The 24,519-nt window shown below is 49.2% G+C and overlaps 1 protein-coding gene across 3 annotated transcripts in view; it reads right to left on the reverse strand.

The window, feature by feature from the left end:
- The window catches only part of MUS81 (MUS81 structure-specific endonuclease subunit), a 415,158-nt gene that overhangs the window by 25,084 nt on the left and 365,555 nt on the right, over window positions 1-24,519 (reverse strand). For all 3 annotated transcript variants that reach the window (XM_063945085.1, XM_063945086.1, XM_063945084.1), the window contains 5 exons: window positions 17,048-17,160; window positions 15,069-15,185; window positions 14,718-14,813; window positions 14,457-14,582; window positions 1,275-1,378 (listed from right to left, as the gene is read on the reverse strand). In XM_063945085.1, the coding sequence (XP_063801155.1) occupies window positions 1,275-1,378; window positions 14,457-14,582; window positions 14,718-14,813; window positions 15,069-15,185; window positions 17,048-17,160 (556 nt within the window). The remainder of the gene's footprint in view (window positions 1-1,274; window positions 1,379-14,456; window positions 14,583-14,717; window positions 14,814-15,068; window positions 15,186-17,047; window positions 17,161-24,519) is intronic.

Raw genomic sequence — 24,519 nt, forward strand, 5'->3', positions numbered from 1 at the left:
TACCGTCTCTCTGTGCTCACTCCGTGTTACTGCCCACCAGCACCACTGCAGTCTGCCATTCCAGTGTCTGCATGCCACTCAGCATATTCCAGTGCATACCAGTCTCCATATGTGGGAACCCAGACAGAGCGCAACCTGAGTGTTGGGTGCAGCTAAGTTCAAACCCTCACTGGCATGTTAGAATCTGCGCCTCTGTTCAGGGTCTCTGCTAATCCCAAGGTACGGGTCGCATCCACGATCCATCATGACTTTGTGACAGTAGGTAAATGTAACTGATAAACTATATTACCACTTTTGTTGCAAATAGAACCAACAAAGACTGTGTGCAGGCCTAGCAAATATGGCCATTTCCGTAGCCCTGTTAGACAGCTTAGAAACCAGTGCTTAATGCCTTTTTTGTCTAGCACATAGGATACTCTATTAGCTCCTATGAGCTGAAAAGGAGGTGACTGTATCTTGGACAGATGGGACTATTTAGAAGAGGCACCATGCACTGTATGAGATGGATTGCTCTGTACTAGAGTATACCTGGCAGACTTTCTGACAGGAATAAATTGTGGGTCTGTGTTCATGCTCTGTGAGTTGACAATTGAAGTGCAATCTGTATTTGCATGACAAGCTGAATAGGGGACCAGATTAGAATCTAAAAGATCACAGATCTGAAATATCACAATCACTGCAGAGACTAGAAGCATTCTTATACAATACACACAATCACTATTAACCTGGGTTCTGGTCATTTTAATGCCAAATAACCACAGCTGAAAATAGGATTTTTAATCTAACACTATGACAGGGATGGGGAACCTTTGGCCCTCCAGCTGTTGTTGAACTACGCATACCAGCATGCTCTACTACAGTTTTGCTACTTGGCCATGCTAAAACTGCTGCAAGGCATGCTGGGATGTGTAGTTCACCAACAGCTGGAGGGCCAAAGGTTCCCCATCCCTGTTCTATGGTGACACACACGAGTATTACCCAGAACCTTTGCTGTGCTTAGCTGTGTCATGCTTTCCAGAACCCCTTCACCCTTCGCACACAACATGTTCCCTCCTGTGGCTTTGTAAGCTCATTAGGAAATGCATGGTGTTTATATGAGCATTCAATAAGTGTATGGTAATGTGTTCAAAAAGGAAAAGCCACACTTCCTATGGAAAGCATTTAAAGACCCTCACCATGAAACCCACCCATCAAAGCTTAAAATAAATAAACAAGCACTTCTTTGTGTACATAGCTAAAGTCACACACCATTACAAAGTTGGTATAGGAATTACCTGGCTGGGGTGCTGTATTTCTCCAGAATAGCAGTTGCCTTCTCACCGCTCACCCCACTTATTTGCATCAGCTGCCGTGCAAACACTTCTTTCACTGTCTGAGCCTGCAACAGAAACAAAGCATGTCACCCAGGAGCTGGACACAGCATGTCACCCAGGAGCTGGACACAGCATGCCACCCAGGAGCTGGACACAGCATGCCACCCGTAACCCAGGAGCTGGACACAGCACGTCACCCGGGAGCTGGACACAGCACGTCACCCGGGAGCTGGACACAGCACGTCACCCGGGAGCTGGACACAGCACGTCACCCGTAACCCAGGAGCTGGAAAGAGCATGTTACCCGTAACTCAGGAGCTGGACAGAGCATGTTACCCAGGAGCTGGACAGAGCATGTTACCCAGGAGCTGGACAGAGCATGTTACCCAGGAGCTGGACAGAGCATGTTACCCGTAACCCAGGAGCTGGAAAGAGAATGTTACCCGTTACTCAGGAGCTGGACAGAGCATGTTACCCAGGAGCTGAACACAGCATGATACCCAGGAGCTGGACAGAGCACGTTACCCGTAACCCAGGAGCTGGACAGAGCATGTTACCCAGGAGCTGGACAGAGCATGTTACCCATAAAACAGGAGCTGGACAGAGCATGTTACCCATAACCCAGGAGCTGGACAGAGCATGTTACCCAGGAGCAGGACAGAGCATGTTACCCATAACCCAGGAGCTGGACAGAGCATGTTACCCATAACCCAGGAGCTGGACAGAGCATGTTACCCAGGCGCTTGACAGAGCATGTTACCCAGGAGCTTGACAGAGCATGTTACCCGTAACCCAGGAGCTGGACAGAGCACGTTACCCATAACCCAGGAGCTGGACAGAGCACGTTACCCATAACCCACGAGCTGGACAGAGTACGTTACGCAGGAGCTGAACAGAGCAAGTTACGCAGGAGCTGGACAGAGCAAGTTACACAGGAGCTGGACAGAGCATGTTACCCGTAACCCAGGAGCTGGACAGAGCATGTTACCCAGGAACTGGACAGAGCATGTTACCCAGTAGCTGGACAGAGCATGTTACCCATAACCCAGGAGCTGGACAGAGCATGTTACCCAGGAGATGGACAGAGCATGTTACGCAGGAGCTGGACAGAGCACGTTACGCAGGAGCTGGACAGAGCATGTTACCCAGGAGCTGGACAGAGCATGTTACCCAGGAGCTGGACAGAGCACGTTACGCAGGAGCTGGACAGAGCATGTTACCCAGGAGATGGACAGAGCATGTTACCCAGGAGCTGGACAGAGCACGTTACGCAGGAGCTGGACAGAGCATGTTACCCAGGAGCTGGACAGAGCACGTTACCCATAACCCAGGAGCTGGACAGAGCACGTTACCCATAACCCAGGAGCTGGACAGAGCATGTTACCCAGGAGCTGGACAGAGCACGTTACGCAGGAGCTGGATAGAGCATGTTACCCATAACCCAGGAGCTGGACAGAGCATGTTACCCAGGAGCTGGACAGAGCATGTTACCCAGGAGCTTGACAGAGCATGTTACCCGTAACCCAGGAGCTGGACAGAGCATGTTACCCATAACCCAGGAGCTGGACAGAGCATGTTACCCAGGAGCTGGACAGAGCATGTTACCCAGGAGATGGACAGAGCATGTTACCCGGGAGCTGGACACAGCACGTCACCCGGGAGCTGGACACAGCACGTCACCCGGGAGCTGGACACAGCACGTCACCCGTAACCCAGGAGCTGGAAAGAGCATGTTACCCGCAACTCAGGAGCTGGACAGAGCATGTTACCCAGGAGCTGGACAGAGCATGTTACCCAGGAGCTGGACAGAGCATGTTACCCGTAACCCAGGAGCTGGAAAGAGCATGTTACCCGTAACTCAGGAGCTGGACAGAGCATGTTACCCAGGAGCTGGACAGAGCATGTTACCCAGGAGCTGGACACAGCATGATACCCAGGAGCTGGACAGAGCACGTTACCCGTAACCCAGGAGCTGGACAGAGCATGTTACCCAGGAGCTGGACAGAGCATGTTACCCAGGAGCTGGACAGAGCACGTTACCCGTAACCCAGGAGCTGGACAGAGCATGTTACCCAGGAGCTGGACAGAGCATGTTACCCATAACCCAGGAGCTGGACAGAGCATGTTACCCAGGAGCAGGACAGATCATGTTACCCATAACCCAGGAGCTGGACAGAGCATGTTACCCATAACCCAGGAGCTGGACAGAGCATGTTACCCAGGAGCTTGACAGAGCATGTTACCCAGGAGCTTGACAGAGCATGTTACCCGTAACCCAGGAGCTGGACAGAGCACGTTACCCATAACCCAGGAGCTGGACAGAGCACGTTACGCAGGAGCTGGACAGAGCAAGTTACACAGGAGCTGGACAGAGCATGTTACCCGTAACCCAGGAGCTGGACAGAGCATGTTACCCAGGAGCTGGACAGAGCATGTTACCCATAACCCAGGAGCTGGACAGAGCACGTTACCCAGGAGATGGACAGAGCATGTTACCCAGGAGCTGGACAGAGCACGTTACGCAGGAGCTGGACAGAGCATGTTACCCAGGAGCTGGACAGAGCACGTTACCCATAACCCAGGAGCTGGACAGAGCATGTTACCCATAACCCAGGAGCTGGACAGAGCATGTTACCCAGGAGATGGACAGAGCATTTTACCCAGGAGCTGGACAGAGCACGTTACGCAGGAGCTGGATAAAGCATGTTACCCATAACCCAGGAGCTGGACAGAGCATGTTACCCAGGAGCTGGACAGAGCATGTTACCCAGGAGCTTGACAGAGCATGTTACCCGTAACCCAGGAGCTGGACAGAGCATGTTACCCATAACCCAGGAGCTGGACAGAGCATGTTACCCAGGAGCTGGACAGAGCATGTTACCCAGGAGATGGACAGAGCATGTTACCCAGGAGCTGGACAGAGCACGTTACGCAGGAGCTGGACAGAGCATGTTACCCAGGAGCTGGACAGAGCATGTTACCCAGGAGCTGGACAGAGCATGTTACCCAGGAGATGGACAGAGCATGTTACCCAGGAGATGGACAGAGCATGTTACCCAGGAGCTGGACAGAGCACGTTACGCAGGAGCTGGACAGAGCACGTTACCCATAACCCAGGAGCTGGACAGAGCAAGTTACCCATAACCCAGGAGCTGGACAGAGCATGTTACCCAGGAGATGGACAGAGCATGTTACCCAGGAGCTGGACAGAGCACGTTACGCAGGAGCTGGATAAAGCATGTTACCCATAACCCAGGAGCTGGACAGAGCATGTTACCCGTAACCCAGGAGCTGGACAGAGCATGTTACCCATAACCCAGGAGCTGGACAGAGCATGTTACCCAGGAGATGGACAGAGCATGTTACCCAGGAGCTGGACAGAGCACGTTACCCAGGAGCTGGACAGAGCATGTTACCCAGGAGCTGGACAGAGCATGTTACCCAGGAGATGGACAGAGCATGTTACCCAGGAGATGGACAGAGCACGTTACCTAGGAGCTGGACAGAGCACGTTACGCAGGAGCTGGACAGAGCATGTTACCCATAACCCAGGAGCTGGACAGAGCATGTTACCCAGGAGCTGGACAGAGCATGTTACCCAGGAGATGGACAGAGCATGTTATCCGTAACCCAGGAGCTGGACAGAGCACGTTACGCAGGAGCTGGACAGAGCAAGTAACACAGGAGCTGGACAGAGCATGTTACCCATAACCCAGGAGCTGGACAGAGCATGTTACCCATAACCCAGGAGCTGGACAGAGCACGTTACGCAGGAGCTGGACAGAGCAAGTAACACAGGAGCTGGACAGAGCATGTTACCCATAACCCAGGAGCTGGACAGAGCACGTTACGCAGGAGCTGGACAGAGCAAGTAACACAGGAGCTGGACAGAGCAAGTTAGTTACCCAGGAGCTGGACAGAGCAAGTTACACAGGAGCTGGACAGAGCAAGTAACACAGGAGCTGGACAGAGCAAGTAACACAGGAGCTGGACAGTGCAATCCAAAGCTGCACAAAGTCAGGTCACATGTCATGGTAGGGTATTACTGTAAAACATTACTTTTACCTGCGCCTGCTTTATTTGCTATTACAAGGTAAAATCTCAGGACATCCCAAAGTAGCACAGAATACAGAAAGATATAGACAAATCATGGATTCACTACAGGTGGAGGGTCACCCAAGTCACAAGGAGGGCTCTGTATGGTAGGGGAGGACGGTAAGGTCACCTTATTCTTGGAAATGTATGTATGCCATGGGTGCCACTTCATGGTAGGGGAAGAAGGGGATGTAGAGTATGCAGCGTCCCTGGTCTCCATCTCGAAATGGAAGTGGGTCTTAGAAATAACTTTTGCAAAGGGAGGGGGGGAGGGAGATTTCCAGTTTTGAGCAATTGTAGCTCTGGCTGCAATTAAAACGTGGCCAAGGACATAGCGAGTTGACTTGGGGACAGTGTCTGGGTACCAGTGCAGCAACGCCAAGGAAGGGTCCTGAGTTATCCTGGGGTCAGTGACCGAATGAATAAGGTCATATACTTTATCCTAAAAGGGGCGCAGGGCAGGGCATTCCCAGAAAACATGCAAGAGGCAGAGGCGCCAACAGAATTTAGAGGTGGTCGGCCAGATCGTGTGTAGTTTAGAAGGGGTGAAATACAGTCTATGTAATAGTTTAATGTGCATTTCGGTGTGATTAGTACATTTAGAAAGGGAGAAAGAAGAAAGATGAATAGATTCCCACTGTTTAAGAGTGAAAGTACGATGAAGATCGGCTTCCCACTTAATTTGAGCGGCAGATAAAGTCGTGGTGCTCGGGGGGGGGGACAGCAAATCATACCAATCAGAAATGGCTCCACAAGATGAAAGTTTAGTCAATCTATTCAGGACACTTGTAGTGGGGAGTTGAAAGACGTTAGGGCTAGTGGCCATACCATCTATCCAATGTTTAAGTTGGTAATAATAGAACCAGGTCGAAGGGTCGAGGTTATATTTAGCTCATAGATCAGGAAACGGCAATAGAGAGGTTGGGGAGAATACATCAGTGAGGGATTCCAAACCTAAACGCCTCCAGTAGGAGAAATGGAGAAAAGGCAACACTTTATCTAATGCAGAGAGAGAAATGTTTCTAGTGGGAACTGTAATGTGAAAGGAAGGTGTGAGTCTGGAGTCCCAAATTGTCAGGGCGTCGGTTAAGGAAGAGGGCGACAGAGGGTAGTGGGGGCGAAGTTGTCGGGGTAGCCACAGGAGGTTGATAAGGGGGAAATTTCGAAATAGGGCACGTTCTAGATCCACCCATGGTTTAGATTGGGGCGGGGGGGGGGGGGGGGGGGGGGAGAGACAAATCAGACAATTGGGAGAGCATAGACGCTTCATGATACCTGAGTAAATTCGGGAGTGTGAGGCCTCCCTGTGACTTAGAGCGGATCATACATGAGTAGGCCAATCGAGGAGGTTTACACTTCCAAACATACGATAACATCAACCTTCGCATCTGGGTTAACAACAGTTTACGAGGAACTGCATAGGGGATGGCACGAAATAAATACATGAGTTTTGGTAACAACATCATCTTAAATGCCGCAAGGCCGCCCAGCCAGGAGACCTCGTGAGTGAGGTTAGGTGAGCCAGTAGAGCCTGGAAATTCCCAGGTAAGTTAAGGAGGAGTCTTTCCACGTATACGGAAAGTGCGCCTTGAGAGATTGCAAAACAGATGTTGGAATATTAATAGGAAGGTCATCCGATTTCGCTGTGTTCAATTTATAATATGAAGCAGCGCTAAAGCGCCCCAGAATATCATGTAGAATGGGCAGCAAGGTCCCCGGGTCAGAAACAAACAATAAAACATCGTCTGCAAAAAGGCAGAGCTTATGGGAAGTATCACATACAGTAAGACCGGGAAATTTCGGAGAGAGACAAATCATTTGGGCAAGGGGTTCAATAGCTAACACGAATATGAGCGGGGAAAGGGGGCACCCCTGTCTGGTACCATTGGAGATGTGAAATGGTGAGGAAAGGAAACCATTACTAAATATTCTAGCAGAAGGGCCATCGTAAAGAGCTAAGATAGAGCGGAGGATGTCCCCGCGGAGGCCAAACTTGGAAAACACCCGGCGCATATAACCCCAATGAAGGTGATCGAACGCCTTTTCGGCGTCGAGAGAGAGTAGGAGAAATGATGAGTTAGTACGGGAAGACCACTCAACAAGATCGAGGACTCTCCGGGTGTTGTCGGGGGCCTGACGGCCAAGGACAAAACCTACTTGGTCTGGGTGGATGAGATTCGGGAGTAAGGGATTCAAGCGATTGGCTATTAACTTAGCATAAATTTTGAGATCGGTGTTAAGGAGGGCAATAGATCGGTAATTCTTGCAGTCAGAGGGGTCTTTACCCGGTTTCGGGATGGTTTCGATTTGAGCTTCAACCATTTCCGCCGGGAAGCACCCTGTATTGGAGGCCTGGGAGTAGAGCTGCAGGAGGAGGGGGGAGAGTACCGCACTGAACGTGGGGTAAAAAGAGTTAATAAAGCCATCAGGGTCGGGGGCCTTATCCTTTGGCAATTGGCGAATTACGAGTTGGATCTCTTCCAGAGACCAAGGGGCATTCAAGGATTGCAGGGCGTCTCCACCCAAGGAGGGGAGGGAAAGGCCATCCAAGAAGGCAGAGATAGAAGCCGCAGAGGGCTGAGGTATAGTGGAATCCTCACGTAGGTTATATAATTTGGCATAAAATTTGGAAAATAAATTAGCAATATCAAGGGGATTGAGGCACGGTTTGCCTGAAGGGGCAATGAGGCATTTGATTCGATTACGGGCTTGGCGGCTACGAAGCTTGCGTGCTAACAAACGGGTGGCCTTGTTTCCTGCCATATAAAATTTGCTGCAGAAGCGAGCTAGGGCCGATTGCATACGAAGCATAAAAAGCTTCTGGAGTTGGGCTCGCACCTCCTGAAGCTGTCTACGTAAAGCCCGAGTAGGGCGGGTTTGATTCTGAGACTCCAAAGACCGTAAAGACAACTCTAAGTCCGCCTGCATTTTCTTAGAGCGAGCCTTGAGTTGAGCCCCCTTTTGGATAGACGTGCCACGGAGCACGGCTTTCAGAGCGCACCAATACGTGAAGATAGAAGTATCCTCAGGGGCATTGGTCTGCATATACAGTGATAGAGAGTCAGTAAGGGCCTTCAGAGTCTCAGGGTTCGCCAATTGATATTCCGGGAGTCGTCAAGGGCGGGAGGGGAGGGGGGGGGGGGGGGGGGGAGATGCGAACCCAGGTCCCAGGAACACAATACAGGGGCATGGTCCAACCAAGTAATGGGAAGGATTTTAGTTTTACGAGTGTGTTGGAGAGTCCTCTTGTCCAGAATAATAAGGTCGATCCTAGAGTAACTGTTATGGAGAGCAGAAAAAAAAAGTATAATCTCTCTCTGTAGGGGAAAAGACGCGCCAGGCATCATACAAGTCGAACTCCACAAGTAGTTTCTTAAAAGCAAGGGACGGGCCCATATCCCGAGGAGGGGGACCAGGGCCTTGCGAGGAAGACCTATCTACTTTAGGATCGAGGACTAGATTAAAATCCCCTAATAGTATAAGCGCCCCTTGTCTAACCCTACATAATTCCTCAAGCAGTTCCCGCAAAAATGGAATCTGACGGGAATTGGCGGCATACAAGGGTCACTAAGGTGTTGTCAATAGTACCAACAAGGATGAGGTAACGCCCATTTTTTTACTGAATTTGTCACTGTAGAGTAAAAGGGGTGTGTCTATGAAACAGTATAGCCACGCCGTTACGTTTAACGGGGCCATTAGCAGTATAACACGTGGGGTACCTATGATCTCTAAAAACAGGGGGGGACAAAGAGGAGAAATGTGTCTCTTGAAGAGCCACAATATCAGCTCTGTAATTATGAAATGTAGAAAGAGCCAGCCTACGCTTATGAGGGGAATTAAGGCCTTTGACATTGAAAGAAATAACCTTAACCATCAATGAACAGAAAAGCATAAGCGCGTATGGGTGCCGTGGAAGTACCTGTCAGGGGAACATGAGAAAGGGAAAAAGTACAAAGGAAAAAGGAAAAGGGGGTGGGAAAAATCAGGAAAACACAAAAAGAATCCAAAAGGCCCAGTATATCGGGCCACAGTAGGTGCGGCAAAAAAACAAAAAAAAAAAAGGCGGCAGCATAGTTAACTTGTGGGGGGAGGCCATTGCAAGTCCCACCCATAGAACCTGAGACATAACAACACATGGTAGAACCACAAAAGGTACATACATAAACGAAGCATGAAAGCATAAAAAAATACGTCAGGCATCATATAGAGATACAAGAAATAAACAACACTTGCAAGTGTAACATCAGAACTCAGTGCCAGTCCAGGAAGCCGAGTAACAAAAGTCCCTTCAAAAACGAAAATCCACGGCAGGGACAAACCATAATAACGTGAAGAGGCAGCAGAACTAAAGAACAGAAATTGTCCTGGCATCAGGCATCCTGGATCCAATCAGCAAGGACCAGAAAAGGTAAAGGCATCGAGTCGGTAGAATGTCAGCCCACCTTGGACCAGTCCAATTGCACTGGAGGGCCTTGAGAAGACAGCGGGACCGAAACAGGGATGTTCCAGTCAGTCAGGATTTTGACGCCAGTGTCCAGTGATGAGATGACGAAGGTGGAGCCATCCTTCTGAACTAGCAGTTTAACCGGGAAACCCCATCTATATTGTATGTCCTGGTCACGGAGGGCCTTCGTAATAGGTTGGAAGGATCTGCGTTTATTTATAGTGTGGAGTGACAGATCCGGAAATAATTGTAGATTATACAGGACATCCAAGTCCTCTGCCATGCGGTCGGCCTTAGGATATCCTCCTTGATGTGAAAGAAATGGAGACGTAGGAGGACGTCTCGGGGAGAGCTACTCGGAGCGGAACAAGACTTCGGCAGACGATCAATTCTATCAATCAATAAATCTTGGGTGTCGGCGGAGGGCAGCAATTTTTTAAAAAGGGAGAGAGCGAAATCTTGGAGGTCTTTGGTCAAAACCGTTTCCGGAACACCCCTGATTTTAATGTTGTTTCTGCGGGATCTGTCGTCAAGATCGGCTAGCTTGTCTTTAACAGCCGACAGTTCCGCCAAGGCCGAGTTGTGGGAGGTAAGGAGCTCGTTGTGAGAAGAGACCAACTCCTGGACTTTATCCTCCAAGTTGTTGGTGCAGATGCCGATATCGGTCACTTCACCCGCAAGTTGAGTGATAGAAGACTGGAGGTCGGTGGTGATATCTGTTCGTAGGGCCTGGAGCATTTGATGGAGCGCACGGACAGTAAGAGGTGCATCCGAGGCAAGGTCCGGCCCAGGGGCGGGGAGTGGGGAGTGTGTAGCAGTGGACGTGGAGATCGCTCTGAGCTTGCCCTTTGATACGGGTTCAGGGATGCGATTAGAGACAAACTTAATAGGAGGTGCGAGGGCGGATATCTTGGATTTTTTAGGAGGCATGATGCCCGTCCGAAGAGTGTAATAATAAACAGCAAGAAAAATGTCAGAAAGGTAGAGATTTGTGGTTCAGCTTCAGGCAAGAAGCGTTAGGGGTTCCATGGGTGCATAGGAGAGACGTCACATGGGCAGCATGGAGGGAGAGAGCAGGTTAAACATCGAGAGTGGAAAATGTGTGAAACCCATCCGCTGCACCGGGGGTCTAGGAAAGCAGGTATCCAGACAGCAGCTCAGGATAATCTAGCGCAGGGTCGTGGAGTCCAGCCGTTAGACAATGTGAGCGCCCCTAACAGCAGGGTGTGCCCTCAGGGGGTATTCCCCTGTATATTAGAGCTCCGTCTAAAGGTGGCTGTCCGCACTAGCAGCTAGGCCACGCCCCCTCGTAGTTTTCCTTTATTAATGCACCAGTGTCATATAATAGGTATGTATGGGGCCACCAGGAATCACGCAGCAGGAGCCAGGAGGTGGAGGGTCCTAGTCACGGACCAGCCAGTGACAAGCGTGCCCACAGCTACCTTTAGTAGCAGGCTGCAGCAGCAGCAGGGGAACAGTGACTCAGTGAGCTCCGATTCCAAGATGGCCACCGGGAGCTGGAGAGAAGCTGGTGTTGTCCCACTCCTGTGCTGTACAAATGCGGCTAGCTAGGCTCCCGGAGGTGCGGAGGCCAGGAGGCAGGTGTCGCCTGTGCTGAGGTGAAGAAGGGAGGCCACACAGGCCAGCTCCGTGACCCGCAGACCCGATCCAAGGCTTCCGGCGGTGCGCGGCGGCCACTGAAGTAAATTTAGTCCCGGGCTCGGCAGGTGGAAGTAGGCCACGGGACAGAGGTACTGAGCAGGGCCCACCGCAGAGCTCCAGAGCTTCACCAGCGGTACAGGGGGGCCAGTGAACCGTGATGTGGGGCAACAGGGGTGTCTGGGAGGGGGGGAAAGGCAGAATTTTATATGCCCTGTCGGGAGCTCAGAAGGGACACGTCTTCCCTGTATGTCCGCCAGGCCACACCCCAAAGGTAAACTTTTAAACTATGAAAAACATGAATCCAAACTGATACATTCTCACACACAGAGGTGTAGCTAGGTGCCATGGTGCCCGGAGTAAGGTTACGTTTTGGCGCCTCCCTCCCCTGTACTGAATTGGGGGCCTAGCCAAGTAGACCTTGTGGAGCTCAGGGTGAAAGTTTCCTTTGGGTGCCACCAATGTTTAAAACAGGGTCAATGTATGCTTGCAACAATAATATAAGGGCATAGCAGTACGGGCAGTGTAATGGTTAACATTATTTCCTCACAGCACTGAGGTCATCGGTTCGATTCCCACCATGTGTGGAGTTTGTATATTCTCCCCGTGCTTGCGTGGTACTCCAGTTTCCTCACTCAATACAAAAATATACTGGCAGATTAATTGGCTCCCAACAAAAATTAACCCTGTTTTGTGAGTGTGTGTAAAGGAATATAGACTGTAAGCTCCCATGGGGCAGGGACTGATGTGAATGGCAAAATATTCTCTCTAAAGTGCTGCGGAATATGTGTGCGCTATATAAACAACTGGTAATAATAAATACATAATGGCTTCATTGGGCTGGTGCGTGGCCACAAAATAGTACCAATTCACATTACATTTGAGAGAAGATGTAGAGAGAAGTGCTGCAGCAGCCGGGGCAGAGAGAGGTTCTGCCGAAGTAGAGACAGGAAGAGGTGCTGAAGCAGTTAGGGCAGAGAGAGCAGCTGCAGCATCTGAAGTAGAGACATATACTACAGCTTCCAGAATAGAGAGAGGTGCTGCAGCAGCGGGGGCCCGGGAGTGGTGCTGCAGGAGAGAAGTAACCTTTCTGCACAGCTACAAGCAAACAGTTCCCGGAGCTCGCGCTCCACCGGAGCCACCCTCGCTACACCCCTGCTCACACAGGCAAACTTCAGGGAGGCCGTGAAGTTTGCCTTCACGTGGGCTGTGCAGACCTGGATAGAAGTGAAATACACCTGTATGGAGCAATATCCTTTGCACCTAGTACAGATCAGGTACAAGCCCATACTGATGATAATGACTGGTAGTAAAACATGCACACATGCAGATGTCTCGTTTCTTGTGTGTATGCTTAATTTGAGCAAAGTACGCCCAATTTATTTTCCACTCAGTAACAATAGGTTCATTGAGACAGCTACAGGGCCTCAACAACCCCCCCCCCCCCCCCCCAAAAAAAAACCCCAAACAAACAAAACAAAACAAAAACTATGTAAAATACTAGGCATGGCACAGGAAAGGGTGATGCACTCTACAAAAGGGGACTTTTTCCCCCCCTTGGCAGCTGGCGCAGACCCCTGCTGGGCTGCCCAACTCCCCACACTGTGAATCAGCCCCAGTGTATCCATGTTTTTCATAGTCAAATTATCACTATGCACAGACAGGTGTAATTCTAAACGGGTGTAGTATGGTATCCCGGCAGCCAGCATACCGGCGCCAGGATCCCGACTGCCGGCATACCGACAGCTGGGCGAGCGCAAATGAGCTCCTTGCAAGTTCGCTACGCACATCACGCTATTTATTCTCCCTGCTGGGGGGTTGTGGACCCCCAAGAGGGAGAATAGTTGTCGGTATGCCGGGTGTCGGGATTCCGGCGCCGGTATACTGAGCACCGGGATCCCAAACAGCCGGCATACTGAATACCACCCATTCTAAACCTGCTCTATTTTTTGACTGATGGAAAATGAGTAATAGTCATATCACTAATATAACTGCTGATATGCCGTTACAGTGCACGCAGCCCTCTCAGCAAAACGGATGATTCAACTGGGTCAGGGGTAAGAAAAGAAGGTTCCAAGATGTCCTTGTTTAAATTGGCTGTGTGCAGATCACTGGTCTCTACGGGGGATCCGGTCTCTAAGTCGACAGTGTCTATGTCGACAGTAACTAGGTCGACAGGGTTTCTAGGTTGACAAGGTCTCTAGGTTGACATGTTCTAAGTTGACAGGTCAAAAGGTCGACATGAGTTTTTCATTATTTTTTTTCTTTTATTGAACCTTTTCATACTTAACGATCCACGTGGACTACGATTGGAACGGTAATCTGTGCTGAGCGAAGTGAGGCACCTTGCCCGAAGCATGGCAAGCGAAGCGAGCCATGCGAGGGGACACGGTGCACTAATTGGGGTTCCTGGTCACTCTATAAAGAAAACAACACCAAAAAAACATTAAAAAACTCATGACGACCTTTTGACCTGTCGACCTAGACCATGTCGACCTAAAGACCCTGTCGACCTAGTTACTATCGACCAATAGTGGTCGACCTAGACACTATCTACCTTCCATACCACACCCCTCTACGGAGAGAGGTTGGCGTATTCGGCATGTGAGTCACCTTCAGCAGTGGAATAATGGAATACAGATGAGACAAATTACATAATGTCTCTGAGAGGAAGCACTGTAGGATTATGCAGTCACACAAAGTTTTCACATCTATTAAGTATATGAACAAGATTAATCCCCACTACCAGCTGACAAGCCCAAACTCAACATTAAATACCCAAAGGCAAAAAGGTTTTTTAACTAACTTACTCATAGCAGGTACAACGCTCATTACCATTAGCTTAAGCAATGGGTGTGGCGATGAGAACTAAAACCAGTTGTTTGATCCTGTGCAGTCACTACCTGTAACTTCTAGGTTATACTAGGTTTTGTGAATAGGGTTACCTTATTCTTCATAGCCCCCTCATTAAATTCTTTGAACTCCATAAGAATACAGCTTTGGGCATCATGGTGCAATACTCCATCACATGTGCTGGCCTCCTCCTTGGTGCAGCTCAGCAAGGTTTTGTTCTGTAAGAAAAGAAATATATAAGCGCTGTTGGTGGCTACACAGAAAGCTAGCGTCCCCAGGCTTGCAGGACATTTATTATAATCTACCCTGTGGCTAGTGGAAAGGATGAATGAGAATAAAACGCTGGCCCTTACCGAGTACATGCTTTGCAGATAGCGGGTCATTATGGTCAGGTATGCAGCAGACTCCCGTACATCTTTGGTACGCTTGACAAAGAATCCATCTATCACCTAAAATTTAAAACGCCAAAAAAACCTTGTTTTGCCTTGTAAAGGATTGCCGCTTTAAAAAACCCCGAAACTTACAAGTTTGGCTGAAATCTCGCGCTCCAGCCATCTCGCACTGTATTACATCCAGCTCTTTGTGTTATAAAACTGTGAGGTGAGCCAGTGATCAGTGACAGCACCTTTCATAAGGAGTATAGACATTGAAGAGTACAATTGTTATAATCACTGTGGCCTCTGACTTTACCTTGAGCACCTTACCTGTGTGTTCACTATGGCCTGCTGCAAGGTGGTTTCAGGGATACTCAGGTGTTGTGCTGACCCATAATTTTCCACCAGGTATATTGGGTGACGCAGACCACACCTCTTCAGGCGGAACTAAGTAATGAGAAAGAAAAGTAATACAGAAAAGCGTCACCATCTACATTTACTATTTTAATCCGTACTCAAAACTTGAATACAATGCTTTACCCAGTTGTGAATGGCTAGCGTTTGAGAAAGGGGACTGATTGTTTCAAAGAGCATGATTTCTGGTGCGTTACTGCAACACAGCGCTACCTCCGTGAGTTTAATTCCTGTACAGTGCCTACTGTATTTGTGTAGTTTGTGTGTTCTACCCTTTTGCGAGGGATTCCTCCCACACTTCAACAACATACTAGCTGGGTAATTGTATTGTTGGAAAATTAATGTGTGTATGTGATATACAGATTTAGGGGTCTATTTACTAAAACTTGCATGGAGATAAAGTCGCTGGAGATAAAGGGGGTCATTCCGAGTTGATCGCTCGCTAGCAACTTTTTGCAGCGCTGCGATCAGATAGTCGCCGCCTATGGGGAAGTGTATTTTCGCTTTGCAAGTGTGCGAACGCTTTTGCAGCCGACGGCACAATTTTATTTTTGCAGTTTCTGAGTAGCTCTAGACTTACTCAGCCGCTGCGATCACTTCAGTCTTTTTGGTCCCGGAATTGACGTCAGACACCCACCCTGCAAACGCTTGGACACGCCTGCGTTTTTCCAAACACTCCCAGAAAACGGTCAGTTGACACCCACAAACGCCCTCTTTCTGTCAATCACCTTGCGATCGGCTGTGCGAATGGATTCTACGTTAAATCCATCGCCCAGCACGGTCCTTTTTGTACCCGTACGACGCGCCTGTGCATTGCGGTACATACGCAGTTTTGCAGAGATTTAACCTGATCGCAGTGCTGCAAAAAAGTTGCTAGCGAGTGATCAACTCAGAATGACCCCCAAAGTACCAGCCAATCGGCTCCTAACTACCATGTCACAGGCTGTGTTTGAGAAATTACAGTTAGGAGCCGATTGGCTGGTACTTTATCTCCAGCGACTTTATCTCCATGCAAGGCTTAGTAAATAAACCCCTTAGTCCATTAAAAACAAAGTTACTGTGTCTGATGTAAATGATAAATGATCTGTTCTGCACTTTGTAAATTGGTGGCGCTTTAGAATTATACAACATTATATTTAGCATTATATTAGATCAGACCAAGCCCGTTTTCTACTGAAAGACGGCCAAGGTGGTCTTTTTTCATGAAGGTACTGTAGTGTGTTCTCAATTTATTTGGAGCAATTCCAGCACAGCCTGAATTGGGTGAGAGTTATCCTTTAACCACTTAACTGGCATGGTCGCAAATGATGCACGTTACCTGGCTTGGCTGCCCCTGACTTGCGCTGCCCCCCACTCTACAGAGCCCCCGCCATCCAATCCCCCGTTGCGCCCAGGATCCGGCAGTGACACGCCGGTCTCCGAAAGCAGACGTCACTGACGGAATCGCGCCCCCCGGAATACCGTACTGCCAGCATTCTGGAGCACGTGCTCTGCCAAAGCTCATTTTAGCTAAACTCTACATGTGCAGAGATCAGCTGTAGCAGGAGGGGAGGGGGAAGAGAGTGAGGACAAATATTTACATTATTCCGGAGGAGGGGGAATAATAAAAAAAATTGAAGGGTGCTGTGGGGGCTGCTATTATTAGGATTTGAGACCAGTAGGGGGGTCTACTGCCAATGTGGGGTGGGAATTTATTTTGGAATGGGGTGGGGGGCGGGGTAGGGTTGCAAACACCTCCATGATATATTTTTTCAATAAAATATTTTAATATTTTATTAAAAACAGTTTCTAAGCATTATTAAGTAATTAAAAAAAGCGTTTTTGTGGGGGGGAAAAATCGTCAGTTCAGTGGTTAACTATGAAACACGCTAGTCTAGCTCAGCAGAGTTACTTGCCTTTTGCTCCCGAAATCGTCCATCTATAATACTTCCACAAAGATCATCCATTCTTTTCCTCTCAATGACATAGTCTAGCACTAGCTCTCGTGCTTGTGGGATTCGCAATTGTCCTGTAAGAGACGTGTATAAAATATGATGCATCACTATACTGCATACACATCACTGTAAGACTGCAGACATTATCTAAATAAAATCTAATTAAATGTAGGAAATATCCAGTGTGAGGCCCTGTGTGCTGGTGTGGTAGGGACTATACAAAAATTATAATGATCTACAACGTTGCTATGTTTAAAGAACAGCCATGTACTGACTCCCCACCCTCTGACCACAGCTTACATCTCTAGCCATTCTACTCTCCAGCCACATGACCTCAGAATGCTCCGTCACTACGTGTCTTCTTGAGACAAGCTCCACAGAGGAAGGGAGCATTTTCTGCTTTCTACACCTGCCAAAGGGCCTTCTCCCTGAAGCACTGTAGGAATCTCCATCTGGACCTCCAGTGTGACAGGTGTGTGACCACCGGACACTCCTACTGTAATATGTGGTTCTTATACATGCAGGGCATAGTTTAAAGATGTTCATACAAATATATTTTCATTCACTACCTTGGAATAGAAGGAGGTGACCTGTGACTATGCCGCCAGTGGCACATATGTGGACGTTTAAAATAAATAAATAAGAATTAGACAGGGTTAACTGCACTAGGACAAACAAGAAGTAGGAAGGTGCAAAGAAATAGCCTGTAAAAGAGTGTATTTCAAACTGATTCTAAAGATTGGCGCAGATACTGGGACTGATACTTGTGTGCCAAGTTTCATAAAGGTCTATTAATGTGTGGACTGCCGCTGCACATAGGACCTTATTCAGCTTCAGTTGCAGTTTTGCTATTTTATCAAAACTCCAATAGACTTCGATCACACGCTGGGGGCCTCCCAGCATGCAAATACCCGGCAGCAATTGCAATCACTGGGCTGAATTGTAGAAGCCCACCTGGCTCCACAGCCTGGCTGCGAAGGCATGTGCAGGGCGGCCATGTTCTCATTTGCAGTGGCCACATGTAATGTTACGCGGCCCCCCAGAAAACGGCACCGCCCTGCACCCGTTTTCCTCGCACCGCCCACGCAACGCAGAGTCAACGCTTGCCACTGTTAATCATGTTGCAGTCACATCCTTCCGGGATGCTGAGGAGTGTGTGCAGTACAGCACGGGACAGGAGTATGCGAATGCAACGCATCTCTGACACGTGCTGAATAAGGTCAATAATGTGTTGGACACTACTTACAGTGTTGGAGGTTACTGCTGAGCATAATATAACAGATACTCCTAATATCAACTTTTAGAGTATATGGAGTAGATCACTGCTATGGAAAATAAACTATAATAATGTATTAATTCAAATGCACGCACACAGCCGACATAGGGCCTGATTCAGTGACATTCGCAAATGCTGCTGCAGCTACGTTCCCACACAAAAATGCAAATGACTGAGCCACTGTCTAGTGCACAGAGACTCCTTCCTCCGGTGTCTCACAGCTGCCACTTAACACAACACAGCTCTGACAAAGTCTATGCAGAGAGGCTCTCCAGCTATGAGCAAATTCACAGAGGCTCACTAAAGCATGCCCAGAAAAAGGAGATTTATGTTCTTACCTGGTATTAGACTAGGTATAAGCTGTGAATAGATGCCTGGGTGTCGAACAGTTATCTTTGTCTCTCCCAGCAGCCCAGGCTCCTTCTCCCCTATACCTCAACCTCAGCCAAAAGGCAGCCAGTTAGGTTAGCAAGCCCAAGGCAGGATGAAGGAGAAGGAAGACCGGCAAACACAGGTCCAATCACACAGAAGATGTGGACAAGGGAACCGGAACCAGAGTAAAAGCCCACAAGCCAGGTGCGTCAGCGTGGGCTCCCTGTGTCCCCTATGGAATTTGAAGAAAAGGATTTAACCAGGTAAAAACATAAATCTCCTTTTCTTGATATCTGCAAAGGGGACACAAGCTTTAGACACTGGGATGTCCCAAAGCTATTCCCCCAAGGGGACACTCACGAGCTGCACTGAGAACAGTTCACCTGAAAGCTGTTTCAAGCACAGGTGTCAAATTAACAGAATTTGAGAAACGTATGGGCACAGGACCATGTGGCTGCCTTACAAAGCTGCTTCTCAGAGGCGCCACATTGAGCTGCCCAAGAAGTGACCACTGACCTGGTGGAATGAGCTGTCACCATGGCCGTGGCAGGAAGGTCCGCCACAGAGTAAATGTGGAGGATGGCCAAACGGAGCCACCTGGCCAAAGTTTGCTTTGTAGCCGACCAGCCCTGTTTGTGAAAGTCATACAGGACAAAGAGAGGCTCCAAGTAATGGAGATCCCTTGTCCTGTCCACATAAATCTGGAGGGACCATGATCTCCTGGTTGATATGAAACCAAGAAATTACATTAAGGAGGTAGCCTAATCTTGTCTGGTCCAGACGGAGTGAAAGACCAGAAATGGAGAGCAACAAGATAACGCGCCCAGGACTGACACCTGCAAGGCCAATGCTATGGCAAGCAGAAAGACCATCTTCCACATATGCCAGCAAATATCCAGTGGCCAAGGTCTCAAAGGAAGACGATTAAAGATCCCTAAGAGCAAAAGTCAAGTTCCATGGAGCCAACGGAAAAACAAACGGGGGCTGCAAGTGGAGGACACCCTGTAAGAAAGTCAGTACATCATGCAGCAGTGCAATCTGCCTCTGGAAGAGGACAAAAACTGAAACCTGCACCTTCAAAAAAGAAAGGCGGAGGCCCAAATCCAGACCTGTCTGCAGAAAGGAGAGGACTCGCAGGAGTCGAAATGATCTAGTGTTAAAACCTGTAACCAAACAGCAGTTTTGGGCTCCGGGGATGAAGACCGCCATCAGAGCCGGTAGATGACGCTCTGCCCAATTGAGAATGCGACTCAACTCCTACATGGTGCCGTGACTCAGAGTGCCGTCCTGATTATTTATGTAGGTGACGGCTGTGGCGTTGTCAGACTGTACCTGGACCGGACGATGCTAGAGGAGTGACTGAGCTAGAGAGAGACCTCTGAAGACCGCTCGAAGTTCCAGAATGTTGATCGATAGCCGGCTCTCTTGAGTCGTCCACCGACCCTGCAAGGTCTGTTGACAGATAACTGCTCCCTACTCGCAAAGACTTGCATTGGTTGTGAGGAGAACCCAGTCCTGAATACAAAAGGGGCGGCCCTTGACCAAGTGGGAACCACCACAAAAGGGAGTGCCGGACCTCCTAAGAGATGATGATCATTTGAGTCTTGAGCTGCATATGGGAATTGAAAAGACACAAGAAGCCAAATGGCAATGCCCAAAATTGTAAATGTTCCTCCCGGACTGCAAACCTCAGGTAGCGCCGGTGACTGGACCAGATGGGAACATGCAAATAGGCATCCTGGATGTCTGAGGAGACCATAAAATCCCTCGGCCCCAGTGCCAGTATGATGGAACACAGAGACTCCATGCGAACTTGGGGGTCTGCAAATACCTTCAAGTTGAGGAATTGGCCAGAAGGAACCGCTCGGCCTCTGAGTCAAGAAGACTGAATAGAATCCCATGCCTCTCTGAGACAGGAGTACTGGAACAATTACCTTGGAGGCCAGTAGGGAGTGAATGGATTTCCACAGTTCTGCTTTTCCTAGATCCACCGGAAAGCCTGTGGTAAAAAAATCGGCCCACAGGTCCTCCTGAAAAGCCAGCGTGTAGCCCTTAAAGAATATATCTGAAGTGTTCACCATCCAGGTCTCGAAGAACAGCAGAAGTTGGCCTACACGCTGGGGTCCCCCAGGTGGAGGCGCGTCCTGTCATGCGGCAGGCTTGTCAGCTGGCTTGGTGGCAGGAAGTCTGGTAGACAAAGGCTGGTTTCGTCAGTGCTTGGAGCCCTTGGAGGAATAACCCTGGAACCTAGAGAAAGGCTGACCCTGTGGACGAAAGGAGCGACAACTAGATGCTTGCAACCTAGGGGTTGCTGCAGAAGGAAGTAAGGAAGAAAGGTAGAACGTCTTGGACATCGCCACCGTGGCTTCGATCTTATCCAAGTCTGGACTAAATAGAATGTCCCCTGAATACAGTGCATTCGGAAAGTTTTCACAGCACTTCACTTTTTCCACATTTTGTTATGTTACAGCCTTATTCCAAACTAGAATAAATTCATTTTTCACTCGAAATTCTACACATAATACCGCATAAGGTCATCGTCAAAAAGTGTTTTTGAGATTTTTGCAAATTTATTAAAAATAAAAAACTAAGAAATCACATGTACATAAGTATTCACAGCCTTTGATCAATATTTTGTTGATGCACCTTTGGCATATGATGCCACAAGCTTGGCACACCTATCTTTTGGCAGTTTCACCCATTTCTCTTTGCAGCACCTCTCAAGCTCCATCAGGTTGGATGGGAAGCGTCGGTGCACAGCCATTTTCAGATCATTCTTCACTTTGTCATTATGGGGTACAGGGCCGCAGCAGCAAATTTGTTAGCAGTTGGGCAAATCCATGTGCACTGCAGGGGGGGGGGCAGATATAACATGTGCAGATAGAGTTAGATTTGGGTGGGGTGTGTTCAAACTGAAATCTAAGTTGCAGTGTAAAAATAAAGCAACCAGTATTTACCCTGCACAGAAACAAAATAACCCACCCAAATCTAAATCTCTCTGCAAATGTTATATCTGCCTCCCCTGCAGTGCACATGGGGGGGTCATTCTGAACTGATCGCACGCTGCCGTTCATCGCAGCGATCAGGTCAGAAGTGCGCATGCGCTGGTGCATGGCTGACAGCCAACGGCTGTCGTTGCCAAGCGATCGCCTCTGGCGTTTGGCTGCCGTTTTGTGGGCGCGGTCTGGCCAAAGCAGGCATGGCCAGACTGTGCGGGTGGTGGTCCGCAGCGGCTGCGTAACGTCACACGCAGCCAATGCGACCCAGGCAGCAACGAGTAGCTCCTGGCCAGCACGCAAAAGTTGAGCTGCCCGGGAGCTACTCCCGAAGTGCAAAAGCATCACCGCTGTGCGATGCTTTTGTACTTCTGCGGGGAGAGGGGGAGGGGCGACGGGCCTGACATACGGGGCGGACTAGTCCTGTGCTGGGTGTCTCCCCACATCTCAGTGTGCCTGATCGTAGCCCTGCAAAATTTTGCAGGGCTACGATCAGGTCTGAATTAGGCCCAAGGTTTTGCCCAACTACTAACAAATTTGCTGCTGCGATCAACTCTGAATTACCCCCATTGCGTGTAGAATTTGGAGGGAAAAAATTAATTTATTCCATTTTAGAATAAGGGTGTAACATAACACAATGTGGAAAAAGTGAAGCGCTGTGAATACTTTCCAGATGCACTGTAAGTAAGAGCCTCGAGGGTTTTCTTAGAGTCTGTGTCAATGCACTAGGAACAAAGCCAGAGGGCTCGCCTAGCTAACAAAGTGGAAGCTGACACCTTGGAGGTTAGGATCCCAGTGTTTATTGCTGCCTCACCAAGATAGGAGGCAGTCTCCTTGATATGCTCCACTAGAGACAATAGCTAATTTTTGTGGATAACAGAACTGAGGCCATCTTCAATGGCATCTGCCCAACCCTCAATGGCTTTAGCCACCAAAGCAAAAGCTATGGCTTTAGCCACCCAAGTGAAATCGCTCTGGCATGAGGAAAAATTCCCTTGAGGAAAGCTTCCAGCTTCCTATCAGATCCTTAAGGGATGCAGTGTTAGGAATAGGGAAGGTAGTGTTCTTAACTAAGCAGGCAATGTGGGCACTATTGGGGAAGGAGACTCCCATTTGGCCTGATTCGCAGCAGATAAAAAGAAGCAATACGCTTAGAAATTTGGAAGGGCCTCTTAGGGTGGTACAAGCCTCCACTAGAAAGGTCTTCTAACTGCCCAGAAGAAGGGGACTCCACAGAAACTCTCTATTGATGCGTGAACACTGGAATGTTAGCCTTGGTGCTTGCTCAGAATCCTTGGTGAGAAGGATGCTTTAACCTCCTTGATCAGGGCCACTACACTCACCTGAGAAAGGGAATGCTTCGAGACAGAGGAGGTCTCAACATCCAAAATCTTGGAAACATTATCCTTGTGGTCTGAGAAAACCTCAGAGTCCAAATCAGAACCAAACAGGGGCGTAGAACTGTCCCACCTGGAGGGTCTGTGCTCTGATGTGCGGTCTCTGTCTAGCATCTGTTGGATAGATGCTGTCATCTGCACCAGCCTCTGCACTGACTGCGAGAAGGACTGCATCCATGGCGGTTCTATGGCAGTCCACTGTAAATTACCCTGAGATGGTATAATTGGGGGCAGCTGGGCCCCCAGAGAAGTAATAGCAGGGGGAGTGGTCCCAGGGGCTGCAAGCTTATCAAATAAAACTGGGATGCGGTCATATGACCGGCGCCAGAATCCTGCCCGGGTCATATCCCAACAGTTGGCATGCCAACACCCATAGAGTGGGAATAGAACCTGTGCCGAGCCCACCGAGCCACCTGGCCCGCTGCTTGGTGAGCACGAGTCTGCAATGGGCTTCGTTTCACTCGCCCCCTCCCCCCACAGGCAACCTAATCTTCAGGATCCCAGCGTCAGTATGGTGACCGGCGGTATCCCAACCGCCAGTCACCCATCCCCAACCCACAAAATTCCCACTGAGCGTCACTGAGAGAGGAGAGACAGAGGAGGAGTCACCCTAAGGCAGAATACCTGCTGTGAAGGAAAGTGCTAAAGGGTGAGGGAGGAGATAATGGGGAGAGCCCACCTCCCTTCTAATTTTGAGCCCAGGGCAAATGGACCTGTTGCCTGCTCCCCTTGGTGGTCTAGTGGGACTGGGACGCCTACTGTCGGCACCACCAGTGGTCTCCCTCACCGGCGGTGACAGCAGCTAGCCTTACTTTGTCCCCCTGTAACATCCAGCTGTGGCTGCAGGTCCCCAGTGCGCTACTGGGGGAGGTCCGGCTGAAGACACTGACCCACTTGCCAGTACTGCAGTCACCAGCATTGGGCGTTGGTGGAACGAAAGTGCGGGTGTCCTGTAGGACACCTAGCACTGCCCACTCTATAAAACAAAAGTAGAGGAAAGAAATAAAAATAGAGGCTGCTTAAAAGCAGCCCCTCAAAACAGTGCCTGCTCCTGCAAGCACCAAACTAAAACTGGCTGCCTGTGGCTGGGGGCGAAGTATAGGGGAAAAGGAGCTTGGGCTGCTGGGAGAGAAAAAGTTAACTGTTTGGTGCCCAGACTCCTACTCACAGCCTATACCCAGTGTCTTAAGCCTGTGTTCCCTATAGAGTGATGAAGAAATGGTCCCGATAAGCCTGCATTTTTTAAGCCATTTATCTCCCAGAAATGGTAGCTACTTGTCACTTACTTGGAGAAGAAATCTTCACTGCGACCACTGTCACTAATCCATCGCCACACGTGTGCAGTGTGGCTTTGATGCAGGCGCAGTAACAAATATTGCTCCACTGCATCAG

The sequence above is a fragment of the Pseudophryne corroboree genome, chromosome 11 (assembly GCF_028390025.1).
Source record: "Pseudophryne corroboree isolate aPseCor3 chromosome 11, aPseCor3.hap2, whole genome shotgun sequence".
In the NCBI taxonomy this organism is placed as follows: domain Eukaryota; kingdom Metazoa; phylum Chordata; class Amphibia; order Anura; family Myobatrachidae; genus Pseudophryne; species Pseudophryne corroboree.